Source organism: Lonchura striata, chromosome 11 (genome assembly GCF_046129695.1).
Source record: "Lonchura striata isolate bLonStr1 chromosome 11, bLonStr1.mat, whole genome shotgun sequence".
Classification (NCBI taxonomy): domain Eukaryota; kingdom Metazoa; phylum Chordata; class Aves; order Passeriformes; family Estrildidae; genus Lonchura; species Lonchura striata.
In genome coordinates this window covers 8,066,609-8,081,069 of record NC_134613.1, presented here as the reverse complement: position 1 = coordinate 8,081,069, position 14,461 = coordinate 8,066,609, and the positions used below count along the sequence as shown (strand labels likewise).

Below are 14,461 nucleotides of genomic sequence, written 5' to 3'. Positions count from 1 at the left end.
TTTGTAGATTGAACTGAGCAGAGACATCTGACAGTGGTTGGTGGTGGTTCTCCATCAGAACTTCATTCAGGTTCCAGATGTGTGAAGTGAGTTAGGTTCCATATACAGCTGACTCTCTGAAAGTGAGTAGTAGTGAGGTACCTGACTGTTTCTTTAGCTGTGGACCACATTGACTTGTAGAATGTTTTGTTTGAGACAATTCAATGAAGGCAAAGGTAGAAACAAGACTGCAAATGGCTGCTTGAAATGCGAATCCAGCTGCTGATGACCTTGTGGCCTTTGTGAATTTGCTGATCCTGCTGACACAGGGGGTGGTAACCATCTTAGTTATTAATGGCTGATCTTTCAAAAGAGAAGGCCTTCTGTGTATAGTTATTTGGCCTGAACAGAAGCAATACCAGGTGTTTTGGGTGACTAGCAAAATGTAGGGGTAGGGAGGAAGTAGATATATGTATCCATGTATGTAATGTAGTGAATATAGAGTAAATGCTATTCGTAACAGCTGAATAATATGCAACCTCTTTACATAAAGCTATGAACAGACTTATGAAAAATGGGTTCACTTCTACTGATCATTGGCAGAAGAATCTAGTCACAGGCATTGGCTGTGAAGATACAATACTTTTCTGTAACTGTATTTAAACACAGGCTTCCCTTTTCAACAATGGCTTAAAATAAGTAGTAGAACATCCAAGTCAGAATGTTGACCGAAGCAGGCTTATAGAAAGTTATTTTATTGGGAAAGATGACTTTCTGGATGATATTTTTGTGAGCAATCTCAGTTAAATGCTAGAGAGCCTGCGGGCTGCACAAACGATGCCAGAGAGTGTACACAGACTGAATAATGGGAAGCAGTTGTGCCAGGCAGAGACACATAAGAGTCTTGACAACAAAAGCATTGTTCAACAAGTAGTGAAGTTTCTCCATTGCTCATTTGTGAATGCTACCACTGTTAGAAGCCAAGCTATTGGTTGTAAGGGTCTTTTTCTGTGACGTAAGTGAAGCTAGAGGCACCTGTCTGGGTGAACAGAGGCTTGAGCCATCCTTCTCTGAGCTCACGTATGTCAGTGGCTTCAGGCGGACAAACAAACTGGGTTTCCATGTGTGGTATTAGCACACTCTCTCAATTGCTAATTTTGTACTTAATGTTGTGCTGCTCTGGATTTCCAGACTAAAGAGGACCAGATTCAAGTCATAGGTAACCTCAAGAGCATCTCTATGGCTTCCAGCAAGTTGTTACTGGCTGCCAAATCTCTGTCTGTTGATCCCGGAGCTCCTAATGCCAAGAACCTCTTAGCAGCAGCAGCAAGGTAAAGATGTGTTGCTTGCTTTGTTTTCCTGGGATATTTGCTTTCCTCTGTGGTATTTATATTGTGCTTATATATTTTTCTGCTATTGACAGTTAAGTGAGTGGTTGGAACCTGTAGTTCTGTTTAAATGGAAGTAGGCCAGAGGAGAGTTGCTTACGTTGGAGTAGTTCCTCAACTGGTATAACTTGTTACCCTTGGTGGAAATAGAAACCAGCATTTGAAGACTTGGCCTGGTTTTTGAAAGGAACCAGTGTGTTTTACCTACTGTTTTCTCACCATCTGTGTTCTGACACAGCAACTGAAAGAAAAGAAATTGAATAATATTCTTAGATAAAAAGTACTTAAAAATAATAGCTGCCTACCATTAACAGTGTGCATGTGTGTATGATCAGGAATGCTTGGAGGGGTTAGATGATACATTTCTTCAGAGGAGCATACCCTTACTTTAAGGTTTAGAAATCCACTCCCTCAGTAAAGGGCTTCCTTAAGAACTTACTTTGAAGCCTTTAGAAGCTACTTTACTTTGTTGTATTTTGTTTAAAAAAAATTACAACTGTCTTGTCTCCCTGGAAATCAATGCCATCTATGAAAATTTTAGCTAATCAAAGACAGGCTGCTTAAAAGTGAAGGAGTCACATGAGATTTTGTTACTGCTGCAGCATCAAACTGCTCCAGATTTCTGCTTTAGGCTTGGAGCATTCCAAATTGGAGTGTAGAGGAATTTCACTCCAGTGAAATCCAGGTAGTTGTAAGTCCCTGCCAGGTTGGTATTCCCTCTGTAGAAGCATGTAATAGAAAAAGGGAGGTGAGCCAGGTCAAGCCATTAGCTGTTCTCTGTGCTTGTGTGAGACCTTACACAGACACCACATACCTGTGGAAGTGAAAACTGCACCAGCTCTCAGTTTGTGTTTAAGGAGACACTGGGCTTCCCATCTCAGATCCTGTGCTCTGGCTTGTGACAAGCTTGCCAGGGCTCTCTTATCTTTCCTGCTATGATACAATCAGAGTAAAATATTTTACATTCTCTCTCATGAAAATGAAGGAAGAGGCACAGCTTCCTTATTATAAGATAGCTTTTCTTCTCATTTCTCTCTCATCATCATCTGTGGTACTGTGCTTAGTGTTAGGGTTTTATTTGGTTTGTTTTGCTTTCTTCCCCATTTGCACCAGCTGTAAGAGACACCAACGTTTTCAGTAGTTTTTTCTTCCTTGTGGAAGCATTTTTTTCTTGACCACCTCTGACAGGACTGCAGCACTGCTGAGTTCCCTGCAGGGTCCAAGTATTTGTGTTGTATTTGATGAAAACAGATGTGTCCTAGCAGTCCTCTTCCCCTCTGGGACTGGTGTTTGAGAGGCCGCCTTCCTGGTTCTACGGTGTCCAAATGGTTTTCAGAGTAATGTTTGTACACTGAATGGATTCCTGGGAGAGTTAACTGGTGTGTAATAATATTTGTGAGACCAAGTGGCCTCCTCTACAAAGCTGATAATTCTCTCTCTTCAATTGCTGATATTCTTTGAGTCAGTATGAATTGTGTCTCAGGTTAAAATCAACAGCAGACAAGAGATTTTTGTGTGAAGTTTCTCTGGGAGTCTGAAATTTCTCTGGGAGTGAGCAGAACTTTCAATTTCTGTCCTATATTCCTATTTCTATATGCAATGATTATTTTCTGATGCATAGAAATCACAGATGTTCAGCAGGTGAGCACCAGGTCCTCCACAAGGACACCAAAGCTGCTGAAAAGGGTAGGAATCTCAGTTAAACAAGTATGTCTGTTAGTTTCCATTCTTTTTGCCCTGGAATTTTACATGAACAAGTTAAATGTAGTAAGCACATCCTGTTTCCTTTTGTAACAGACAGGTAATAATGTTATTGGTAAGTTATCAAGTGCCTGTTTTCTGAAAGGGAAAATAAAGCAAATGCTATTCAGTTTCCAAGGCCAAAGGAAAGCATATTCTCCATGCACTCCAATTTCATTAATTTTCTCTTCTAGATGCCACTTCCCTGGGTTTTAGTCATGAGTCTGAAATGAATGTAGTTATAATGAATTTTGCCTGTTATCAGAGCATTCATCAAAAAGACAGTGACTGTTGTATGTCAGGTTCAGCCTATGTCCAGGAGCTGTGAACTCCCATAGGAGCATAAGGCCTTTCCATAACTTGTCCTCTGTGGATATAAACCTATGGGAGAATACCAGTTATTAGTTAAAGAGAAAAAAGACCAATTTGCTAAGAGACTATAGAGAAATATATAGCAGGACTGTGTGTATTACATTATGTCAAACAAGACCAAGACTTTGCTAGACAAAGGTAAATATTTACTTTACATTCCACCATTGTTTTCCATACCACACATTTGTTTCTGGATCCTTTAGGGCTTCTGGAGTGGTAGTTGAGAAGTGATTCAGTTAATGTCAGACCTGGAGAAGTGCTGAAATACCTTTTAGCAGCTACACTACATCACTGTGCCAATGTAATGAGTTGCCCTTGGCCTGCTGCCAGATGGTGTTCTGTCCTTTGTCACCAGTATTTTCCCAGAGGTGCCACCAGTTTGGCTGCTGGGCTCAGCCATGTAGTAGATGATCAAAGTTTTATATCTTTATGCATTATACATTTAATGACAAAAGTTTTACTAAGAGGAATAGTTAAATTTTAAAATCCACTTTTTTTCCTCCTTTCCCCAGAGCTGTGACTGAGAGTATAAACCAGCTCATCACGCTGTGCACTCAACAAGCTCCCGGGCAGAAGGAATGTGATAATGCACTCAGAGAACTGGAGGTATTATATTTCAAAAGTTCTTATGAATAAAAGTGGGCCCCCCATGTTTGTTTCCCTTGTATTCTGTGTCTGAATAGCTCCTGTTGCTGTCTTCTCACTTCATCTGTGGCAGGGGTTTTAGCCAGGTGAGCATGGAACCCATGTAAGTATCTTGCAGGTTTGGCCAGAATGAAATTTTCTACCCTGCCCCCATCTCCTCTATCCTGCCCTCCAAAGATACAGCTTAGTCCATGTTATTCATATTTACTGTTACTTAAGGAAGAATCACGACAAGATGGATGTTTCTACTCCACCAGTGCACTGGAGAGAGTTGCAATATCTTGGTTTTTCCACTTGGAAGATGTTGTTGCTGAAATCCCACTTAGAATGATGTTTGCAATCTTCTACCTTGACCTTTCTTAGTGTAGGTTTTTAATGCCTTCTTCCTGCCTTCCCTGTCAAACTGATACGATGTGTGTGTCAATACAGGCTCTTGCAAGATACGTTCTTGATCCTGAGTGAAAGGTTTGGCTGGCTAAATAATGGGTCTGTTGAAAGAGCTCCACTGATCACAGACAGGGCCACTTGCAGTAGTTGGAAATAATCTTTTAATTTAAACTAGATATTTGTTGTTGTTTACTGTCGAGGTCAAAACATCAAGGGGTGACTGGCCTGTGTCGAGAGCATAAAATGCCATTAAACTTTTTATTTCTAGCCCTTAGTATCACAAAGGTACAAAGGTCCTTCCAGGATATTGTGAGGTTTTTTTAATATGCAAGTCCATGATTATCATCCCAAAATGTTATAGGAGTTACCCTAGAGCCACTTTGTCCTTCTGAATTCTTAGTTTCCTAAGTGTTCTCTCCTTGGTCACAGGGAGCAGCAGCAAATCCAAAGAATAGAAACCAGGAAATCAGGCTGTAATGTAAAGGAGCAAGCAGGGGGAATGAAGTGCTATTCCTCAGGACTTCCTGAAACACTAATGGGGAGAGATCGGTGAAATGGCAGGGATGTGAAAGGTGAGAAATCTAAGAGCTCAGAGGAGAAATGTAAGACAGAATCCCCTTAAGAGCCCTTGCAGAGGGTTCTGTGCCAATAGCACAGAATGGCACATGCTGGCATGGATTGAGAGCAGGACCAGCAAAGAGCAGAAGGAAGATCTATGGCATCTTGGACTTCCCAGAGAGAGGGTGTTAGTAAGAAAAGCCTGGATATATGGAATTGGATTAATTTATGGAAAAAGGGAGACCAAGGCAAAAGCAAAAAGTCCTGAAATCAGACTGGAGACTCACATCAAAGTAACTGGAGAAATCAACAAAATTTTAGAAGTCTTAACTTCTAATTTCTCTTTACAGTGAATAAACTTTTGCTTCTTCCCTTCAGTTCCTGAAGTCATAACATATTATTCCTAGTCTTTCCAGGGCTTCTTAACTACTAAAAATCATTGTGTTTATGTAGAAAGAGTGTGTCTCAGCATGGATTTGATACTGTTAATAGTCTTTGTGGTCTTCTTTGGAGACTCTGGAAAACTGTTTTTAGAGAGGACCTCATTGTCTAACCTTCAACGAGGGAGCTAAACTTGCCCAGAATTGCAGCTGACAAAAGTACCATAGGTGTTGCAGTAATTGTAAATGTGTGTTAGTGGGAAGTTTGTGCTGGCTTGTGTTTTGCTGTTCTGTTTCTTATATTCTGAAGGCCTCTGTCTCTAAAGCAGTGTAAGTGCTGTAGGAACCTTGTTTGCTTTTTAAGTTGTTATTTAATAGAGCACAACATGAAGACATCCTGCAATGTTAGTGAGAACTTACAGACAGAAGAGACAACTGGAAATTGCTTTCTAGATGCCACATCTTCGCCTTCTTCTCTTTTTTAATTGCTGTAAGGCAACTTTTACAAAGCAATAGCTGAGCTGTTAAAAATACTGTAGGTGTCTCCATAATATCTTCAAGTTAGAAGCTGTGTTACCAGTCCAAGTGTTTAAAATCATGTCTTGATTTCCTTTAGGTGGAAAGCAAATGTCATATGCAGCTGCTAGTATCTTTCTCTACTTAATTGATTTCACTTTCATCAGAAGGATTAAAAGTCTTTTCTGCATGATATTTGGCAGTAAAATAGTGTTCCTTAAGAATTGAAAAAAGGTATGCTACAGATATTTTTATGTATAAAATAATTAGCCTCCCGCATTTTGCAGTTTTTTACAAGCTTTGTTATCTAACTGCATTCATTCTTCTCAATGAATATGTGACTGCTTGTCACATTGTTATTTTCAGAACTCAGAATCACCTCAGAAAAAGACATTAAACCTAACTATATGTAGTTTCCTGACAGAACATTTTCCTCTGTTGGGGAATCTGTTGACATTGTAAGAGGCAGGCAGGTGGTGGATGTGTACTCAGTTCAGTAACCCTTTGTGTTTCCAGACAGTGCTCAACAAATGGCAGCTGTTTTTCTTATCACTTCTAAAATCTGTTTATGAAATTTAAAACAGTTCTGAAAACATGTGTTAGACTATTGATACCTGACAGAAACCAGATTGTCTCATGTCAAGCTGAGCACCTCTGACCATATATCACTCATCACAAACACAAGGTAAAGCTGAACTTCCAAGAGATTGGTGGTGCACAAACACGGAGTTCCCAAAGCTCAGTTCCTGTCGGGTGTGGTTTCCTGCATGGCACGCCCTTGGGGAATGTGTAGTTTTGGCTGCTTGCTGCAGACAAACATGTAAGATTACACTGGGATAAGCGGAATAGGTGTGATGGTCTGTGTTCTTCTCAGCTTAGTATTTCTGACTCTGTCAATAATCAGTTTCTTTCATTATTTCAGACAGTTAAGGGAATGCTGGATAACCCAAATGAACCCGTGAGCGATCTCTCATATTTTGATTGTATTGAGGGCGTAATGGAAAACTCAAAGGTAATTTCTTTTTCCCACCTCTGTGTCAGTTATAAAGTGTGTTTGGATTTTCAAAAGTTTCCCTATACATATTGAATATTAGAGATGCAGCCAGTATTTATAGCTAAAATGTCTGCTACAGTCCTTGATAAACTCTGCCTGAGCTAGGTCTCTTGCAGGTAATTTCAGGTTTTGGTCGCTTAGAAGGTTTATTGCCTCAGTAAGAATTTTTTAATTATTTGAAAGCTCTGAAAGCTTCTCCTCTCACCCTTCCTCTCCTTGACATGCACTAGACAGCATATGTCATAGTTTCGGGTGCTGTGTTTTGACTGCAGCTATGTTAGAACAGCCCAAAGCATGAATGGGAGGGCTTGGCAATGAAATCCCATTGTATTGTTCTGTTCAGAACAGCTTTGCCAAATGTCTGAGCAGTCCAGACACCCCACCACATCAGAAAACCTGTGGGAAACCTCTTCAGTAACTTTTAATCAAACCATGCTGTACATCTTCCTTTGAAGCTGACTTTTGTGTCCTTATTATTTGATTCGTTGGAATTGTCTCATATTCCTTCTTCTGTAAAAGAAAAAGAAAGTACCTAATGGATGTGTGTGTCATCATGCATCTAAGCAGAGCTCATTTTGAATTTTAAAGCCAAGTGAACTGAATTCAGTGGGAATTCGTGTGCATTCTGACACTAAGATGGCTCCAGAAGTCTAGGTGCAGTTTCATTCCCACTGAGCTTCAGTGAGTTTGCTTACAAAAGTGATCCTGTAGGTGTCAACAGCATCTGCAGGACTGTCATGCAGGCTGCATGAAATGCACCTAGTTCCAGGTTAGCTGTGATGACCAGTGGATGACAGCAAAATTAATGGGGGGTAATTCTGTACCCTCTTAGCCATTTGAGCTGCAGTAGTGCTTATGTTCCCTGTCAGTCCAGTGTTGGTGTGCATGCATGATCCCTCACACCACACAGAGAAATGTGCCCAGTTTAGTGAAGGCTAAAAATTCTGGAAGCCAAGTCCAGGGGGTTTGTGGGCCAAAATTGGCTTCAGGGCAGCAATTGCTTGCCTCTAAGTGGTAGGGATTCATATTTGGAAGATAACTTTGTTTTTTAATTTCTGAGGTTCTTGGAGAATCAATGGCAGGCATTTCCCAGAATGCAAAAACTGGGGATCTTCTGGTCTTTGGAGAATGTGTTGGAGTTGCATCCAAGGCTCTTTGTGGCCTCACAGAGGCAGCAGCTCAGGTAAGAGACTGCAGGCTGTAAAGCAATTAAGTATTTTTAACAAGGTCATGTTCTGGGTTTGTAAATCTGAAATTCACTTCCCTGTGGTCAAGCAAGTGATGATTTTGTATTACACGGTGTGTTCTGAGTAGACCCACAGAAACGGCACAAACTGCAGGAGGAGCAGAGTGCAATAACATGCATATTTTCTAAGGAAGGGAAATGCCATCTCGAAGGAAGCTTTGCTGAGGATAAAGCAAACCAGCCACATATGGAATTTGTGTTTGCAGCTCAAGCTCAGAACTATTATATAAGGAAATGCACAAAAAAGCCACAGTTAAAAGTAATGAATCAAGTTCTGGTTGATCTAGTTCTAATCTGCTCTTAAGGAGCACTACAAATTTCAGACATTGGAACTAAGAAGAAACCTGTTTCTGCTGTTCAGATACTTTTGGAATAACCAAAATTCTTAAACTGATACACTAAATTAGGGTCTGATCTCTGTGGTTTCACTGATCTGATTACTGAGTGAACTATAAAGAGCTGATAACAGTCACCTTGGTGAAGGATTTGGCTGTGGGGGATCGTGTTCTGCATCTGAAAACCTCTTCTTGATTTCCCCAAATGTGTAATACTTTGGTATGGACTAAATCTCCTTCACATCTAACTCTGAGTTACCTCACTGGCATATTAAGGTGATAGATAATTGTATCTGTAACAAATATGAGGAATCTTCACAGACGATTGTGACAGTTCAGATAAGTTGTGGTTGTTGAGAAGCGTGAAACTTATAACGGAGAGAGGAGGTAAGGTTGGCCATCAGACACCTTGGGCTGCAGTGAGACCAGCAGCTGCAGGCCTGATGGGACCTGCACTCAGCACAAGTGCCTTTGCTGGGTTGCTTTTGTAATCTTGACAAAAACCTCCACTGCCTCAGCTGTGGCTAATACAGTAACTAATTTGCCAGTATATGTAATTTTTAAAGCTCTCTCCATTGCCTGTGCAAGTGACAATGTTTTCAGGGATAGCAGTTGTCTTAATAGTGGACTATTTGTTTTTTTTCAACTAATTAAATTTCTCAAATGTAAGGGTATATTTTATGGTTTCAGTGGATTCTGGTGATGTATTGCTAAAAACAAATGGTAATTGTATTTCACAGTATGATTTCTGAATAATCTCTGTCCACCATGTGCTACGACATATGGCCAGTTTACCAGTGATCCTAGCCAGAATTAGCATGATGTATTAAGATTGTTTTCTTCTTTCTTTCCCCATTTGTAGGCTGCTTACCTGGTCGGTATCTCAGATCCAAACAGCCAGGCTGGTCAGCAGGGCCTTGTTGACCCAATTCAGTTTGCCCGTGCCAACCAAGCGATCCAGATGGCTTGCCAGAACCTGGTGGATCCAGCGAGCAGCCCGTCTCAGGTGACTGCAGAGGATTGCAGGGAGGCCATCCCTGTTGGGACACGGGATTTTGCTTTGTTCCTGTCCAGTCCACGGTGTTTTGGTTTGACTCTATTGCCTGGCTTTGGACACTGACGTTGCAGAGCTGCAGTGTGGTTACAGTCCCACCCCTCTGACATTGGGCCTGTTGTGTGCTGGTTTTTACAGGTCTTGTCAGCTGCCACCATCGTGGCCAAACACACGTCTGCTCTGTGCAACGCTTGTCGCATTGCTTCATCAAAAACAGCAAATCCTGTTGCCAAGAGACACTTTGTGCAATCTGCCAAGGAAGTTGCAAACAGCACTGCTAACCTGGTTAAAACTATCAAGGTACAAATGCTGCTCAGTTGTGCTTTCTTCTTCCTATGCGATTTAGAGGGTTTTCTTGTTTGGTTTTCCCCCCCTGTTGAGATAAAATCAGAACAGTTAGAAATATATTTTTACATTCTTGGATATACATGGTTTAAAAAATCACTAATTAAATATTTGAAGAGCTGAATTGGAAAACATGTTCAATGGCCTTACTGCTGAATTCAAGTTGAAAAAAATTGGGCAGTTTTAATATTAGGAGAGGCAGCTGGCCCATCCAATATGATGGGATTGATGTATTTAATGAGCTTGCACCATAAGAATAATCTGCAAACAACTGGATGGGAAGGTTTTTAATGATATTAAGTTCCCCAGTATATGGAGGTTTTTGGAGCTGTTTCTTACAGCTTTAACTTATCATTAGAGAAAAAAAAAGGAAATAAATAATAGTGGGAACCAAACAGAAGCCATTTATGTTGCTAGTAGTCTCCTGTTAATAGTAACCTTTTATTTTCCAGATTCCTTCCAGCAATTTGGGAGGGAGTAGGTTTTTTTCAAGCAAGCAGAAGTAATACTTGTGAAGCTATGGAGAATTCACAGTTCTGAACCCTTCTGGAAGCCATTAATTGACTTAATCTGAATTAATTAGCTGAAATGTTTATTCTGAAATTGTGAGAGAGATCAGCTGACTAGGGTGAAAATGAGAGCAATATATTACTGGTTTGCTTAAAACAGAAATAACTAAATATTTTCAATATCCATCCATAGGAAACAGCCACCTTCACAAACCACAAAAAGGTGGGAGTTTAGCCCCTTTCTCTCTTTGGAGTGTGGGTCCTGGGACACTTGAGAGACTTGAGTCTCATTGGAGAGAGACTTGAGAGACTCATCCAAGTGCAGTGACAGAAAACCTGCAGCAGTTTAAAGTTCAGAGTCAGTAACCAGCTGAGGAAGGAAACACTCCTAAAAGATCACATTCTTTGCATCAATCTTGTTTGTGAAGGAGCTTTCAAATATTGTCAACACACAGAAGTTTAAAACTAGGAAGACTTAAGCTATCTTCCTTCAATTTTGCTAAAGAAACCCATTCAGACAGAGCTCAATCCTGACTTCATTTCCAGGCACTGGATGGAGATTTCTCTGAGGAGAACCGCAACAAGTGCAGAATTGCCACTGCACCTTTAATAGAGGCTGTGGAAAATTTGACAGCATTTGCTTCAAACCCAGAATTTGTCAGCATCCCAGCACAGATCAGCACTGAGGTAAGGCAGGATACTGCATTTCCATCCTTCAAAAGTTGAACATGTTGAATATATCACATGTTGGGAGAAAGTGAGTGTAAAGACCCCAAAGTATTTCCTTGGGTTTCTGGGTGTTCACAGGACATTCTGCTGTCTCATGTTTAACCTCTGAGCTTGAGTTTTCTACCAGTAGGATGCACAGTTTGGCTACAGTAAGTGCTGCAAGTCTGCTGTTAGCAAAACCATATAGAACAGGTGATTTGCATGGTTTAGTAGCTGCATCCTTCCATGCAATACAATAGTAAATATCCTCTTTGTTTTCCCTTAAGAGCAGTTTTAACAAATGGAACCTAGTTAGTTCTGAAAACAATCCAAGGGATGATGCTGGGTTTTTCCATTTTTGCCCAAAAGTTCAGTCCTCAAACTGTGTAACTACAGGAGAGTAGAATGTGAAGAGACTAATAAAGGATTCATTGGGTTTGGAGTTTTTACTCAGGGAAAAGAGATAAAAAAGCAAAGCCCTCAAGCTCTGTAAAAGCTTTGGAGTAAAGAGAGGCCATGTATTGTTACTGGCCCTCCAAGGGCTGCTTCCTGCTTTTGTCAGGCTGTGATCCAGATGGCAGTATCAGATGATGCAGTAGCTGTTGCAATCTTACAGTTACAGCTGTGAGGCTGTAACTGAAATCTAAATGTGTCCTCCAGGTCTGTGGTACCTGGGTTTATCAGCCTATTGGCAATAAAATAGATACACAGCCGATAACCCAGTCAAGAGTCATCAGTCACCACTTGGAGTAATAGTCTGACTGGGGAAAGGGCACATCTGTTGATGACAACAATTTCTGTGACAAAGTGTATTTTCAACGGTATTTCTGTATTCTGCAACTAGACAAGTCTTTGTTTCTCAGCTGGAAAATGCATTTCTTGAGACATGTTTTTTAAGTATGTTTCAGAGAAAGCTGTTGGACTGATTATTTTTGTTCTATTTCTGTGTTGACTATCTGTGAATATAATATTGCAATGGAGGAGATTATAATTCCATTTTAATGCTGTTAATTAAATAGACTTCTAGGAGCAGAAAGTGTGGATGAACTCAAATAATAATTCAGATGTTCTTTCTGTTCTTATATTTTCCTGACCATAGGGATCACAAGCACAGGAGCCAATTCTGGTTTCTGCTAAGACAATGCTGGAGAGCTCATCTTTATTGATTAAAACTGCCCGTTCTCTGGCTATCAATCCCAAGGACCCTCCTACATGGTCTGTACTAGCAGGGCATTCCCATACAGTCTCAGATTCTATCAAGAGTCTTATTACCTCTATCAGGTATGTCTTTTGTAGTAACTGAGCAACTGTTCATAAAGAAAAATGCCATATGGCCATTAGCACTGCTATTTTTCACTGATAGAAATTACTCTGTGATGTACAATATCTCTCCAGTTACACTGGGTGTTTAATCATAATTGATGACTGCAGCGCCCTGCAGCACAGGGCTGTTCTCTGTTTGTATTCTGTTCTCCTTCTCTGGTTCCACCCCCAATTCACTCTAACATAAATGTAATGAAGAAAATGAACACTAGCTAATATTACCTCCATGTAGATCGTGTACCAACATGCAATAGGTGGGAAATAGTTGCTTTTGTTTTTTTAAGCAGTCCTGTGTGCATTCAGGAAAGACCCTGCTCCTTGGCACCATGCTCAGTTGAGTGTCTCTGTGTTGCAGGGACAAGGCCCCAGGGCAGCGAGAATGTGATTTCTCCATCGATGGGATCAACAGATGCATCAGGGACATTGAGCAGGCCTCGCTCGCTGCTGTGAGCCAGAGCCTGGCCACCAGGGATGACATCTCTGTGGAGGTGAGGCAGAGAGCACAGGCACAGAGGAGTGCTGGACATCCTGCTGCTCAATCACAGCACAGTCCACGGCCAGTGAGAGGAGAAGGGTCCTTACTGGGGTCTTTCTAGGCAAAGTCATGCACAGATAAAATTGTATCACTTCTTCAAAGATCCCAAAATCACCAGGGAGTAGTAGGGGTGAAAGTAGTTTTTTTTTTACTGCCACCCACATATTACTCTTACTTCCTATGCTGATATGACAGACTGGTAGAGTTTTTGTGGTACCTTGCCATGTGGAAGCCAGGATTAGTTTCTGAAGATTCTTAATAAATTTGTTTCTGAAGTTGGTCTATTACTAGAAGTCCAATGACATAATTGTCAATGTTCTTTATTCTTAATGTCTAGTTTGTCCTTTAATAAGTGAAATTTGAAGTTGATGTTGATATGTTCACTTTAAGAAAGCTTTCTTTTCTGCCCTCTTCAGTGTCTCAACTCATGTTGAGATTCTCATGTTGGTATTTATGTCTTTTCATACTGTTGCTTCTTGAAATTACATGTTTATTGGAGTGGTCTCTTCGGGCTGTAATACTGCATACTAAAAACATGTCAGACCAAATTAAGCTGTGCAAAAGAAGTCAGTGCAGGAAATACATTATAAATCATTCTAATTGAAGTTATCGTATTCATGTTGAACTGAAATAAGTGCTGCCAAAAATGGCAGTTATAAAGCGGTAAAGGAATGTAACAAAGGGCAAAAATACTTTTTTTCTCTTGCCTACCATGAGAGCGACCTTAATCCTTATGGATGCCAAGATAACAAGTGCCTCTGAATTAGCAGCCAAAATTTTAAAAAAATTAATTAAAATTTTTAATTAAAAATTAAAATTAAAAGCCAGTATTTATGGCTGAATTAAAAGCCAGTATTAATGTCTTGACCAGGCCACTAATATGCTTTTAATATGTTTACTCCTGTCCTGCAGATTGTATTCATGAGGTCATTTCTCATCTCTGTCCTTCAGAGATGTGACATTTTTCCTTTGTCCCACTTGCTTCAAAATCTGCGGCAGATTTTTTTGCTCTTGCATTGTATTTTCTGCTTTGAAAAATATTTCTTCACACTTAAATCAGTGCTCCTGACAGTTTTCTGATTAGTGCAGTGATTCTAAATCTTTGTCAGGGCAAAAATAGCTTGGGAGGTGTCAGGCGGGCCCTCGAGCACATTGCAGTGAGAAAGGACAGCTAGCCCTGAGTTGGGTGCTGTCAGCACTCTCTCTTCAGGTTTGTCATATAAACCTAAGAGGAGCAGGCTCATCTCAGGGTTGCTGGTGTTGAAAGAGGATAAGGGAGAAGAAATGAGCAACTATGTGAGGAACTAGCACTGTGGATTTCTGCATTCTGCCATAGTGGTCACTTGAACAGCTTTGAGGATATTGGCTGGTCTGAGGGTGATTGTCA

General features: G+C 40.6%; 1 protein-coding gene across 7 annotated transcripts in view; it reads left to right on the top strand.

Annotated features, from left to right (window-relative positions):
• The window catches only part of TLN2 (talin 2), a 141,919-nt gene that overhangs the window by 92,726 nt on the left and 34,732 nt on the right, over nucleotides 1-14,461 (top strand). For all 7 annotated transcript variants that reach the window (XM_021554180.3, XM_021554185.3, XM_021554184.3 and 4 more), the window contains 9 exons: nucleotides 1,171-1,310; nucleotides 3,992-4,085; nucleotides 6,888-6,977; nucleotides 8,080-8,202; nucleotides 9,463-9,606; nucleotides 9,793-9,954; nucleotides 11,055-11,195; nucleotides 12,316-12,497; nucleotides 12,895-13,027. In XM_021554180.3, coding sequence (XP_021409855.2) covers nucleotides 1,171-1,310; nucleotides 3,992-4,085; nucleotides 6,888-6,977; nucleotides 8,080-8,202; nucleotides 9,463-9,606; nucleotides 9,793-9,954; nucleotides 11,055-11,195; nucleotides 12,316-12,497; nucleotides 12,895-13,027 — 1,209 coding nt within the window. The remainder of the gene's footprint in view (nucleotides 1-1,170; nucleotides 1,311-3,991; nucleotides 4,086-6,887; nucleotides 6,978-8,079; nucleotides 8,203-9,462; nucleotides 9,607-9,792; nucleotides 9,955-11,054; nucleotides 11,196-12,315; nucleotides 12,498-12,894; nucleotides 13,028-14,461) is intronic.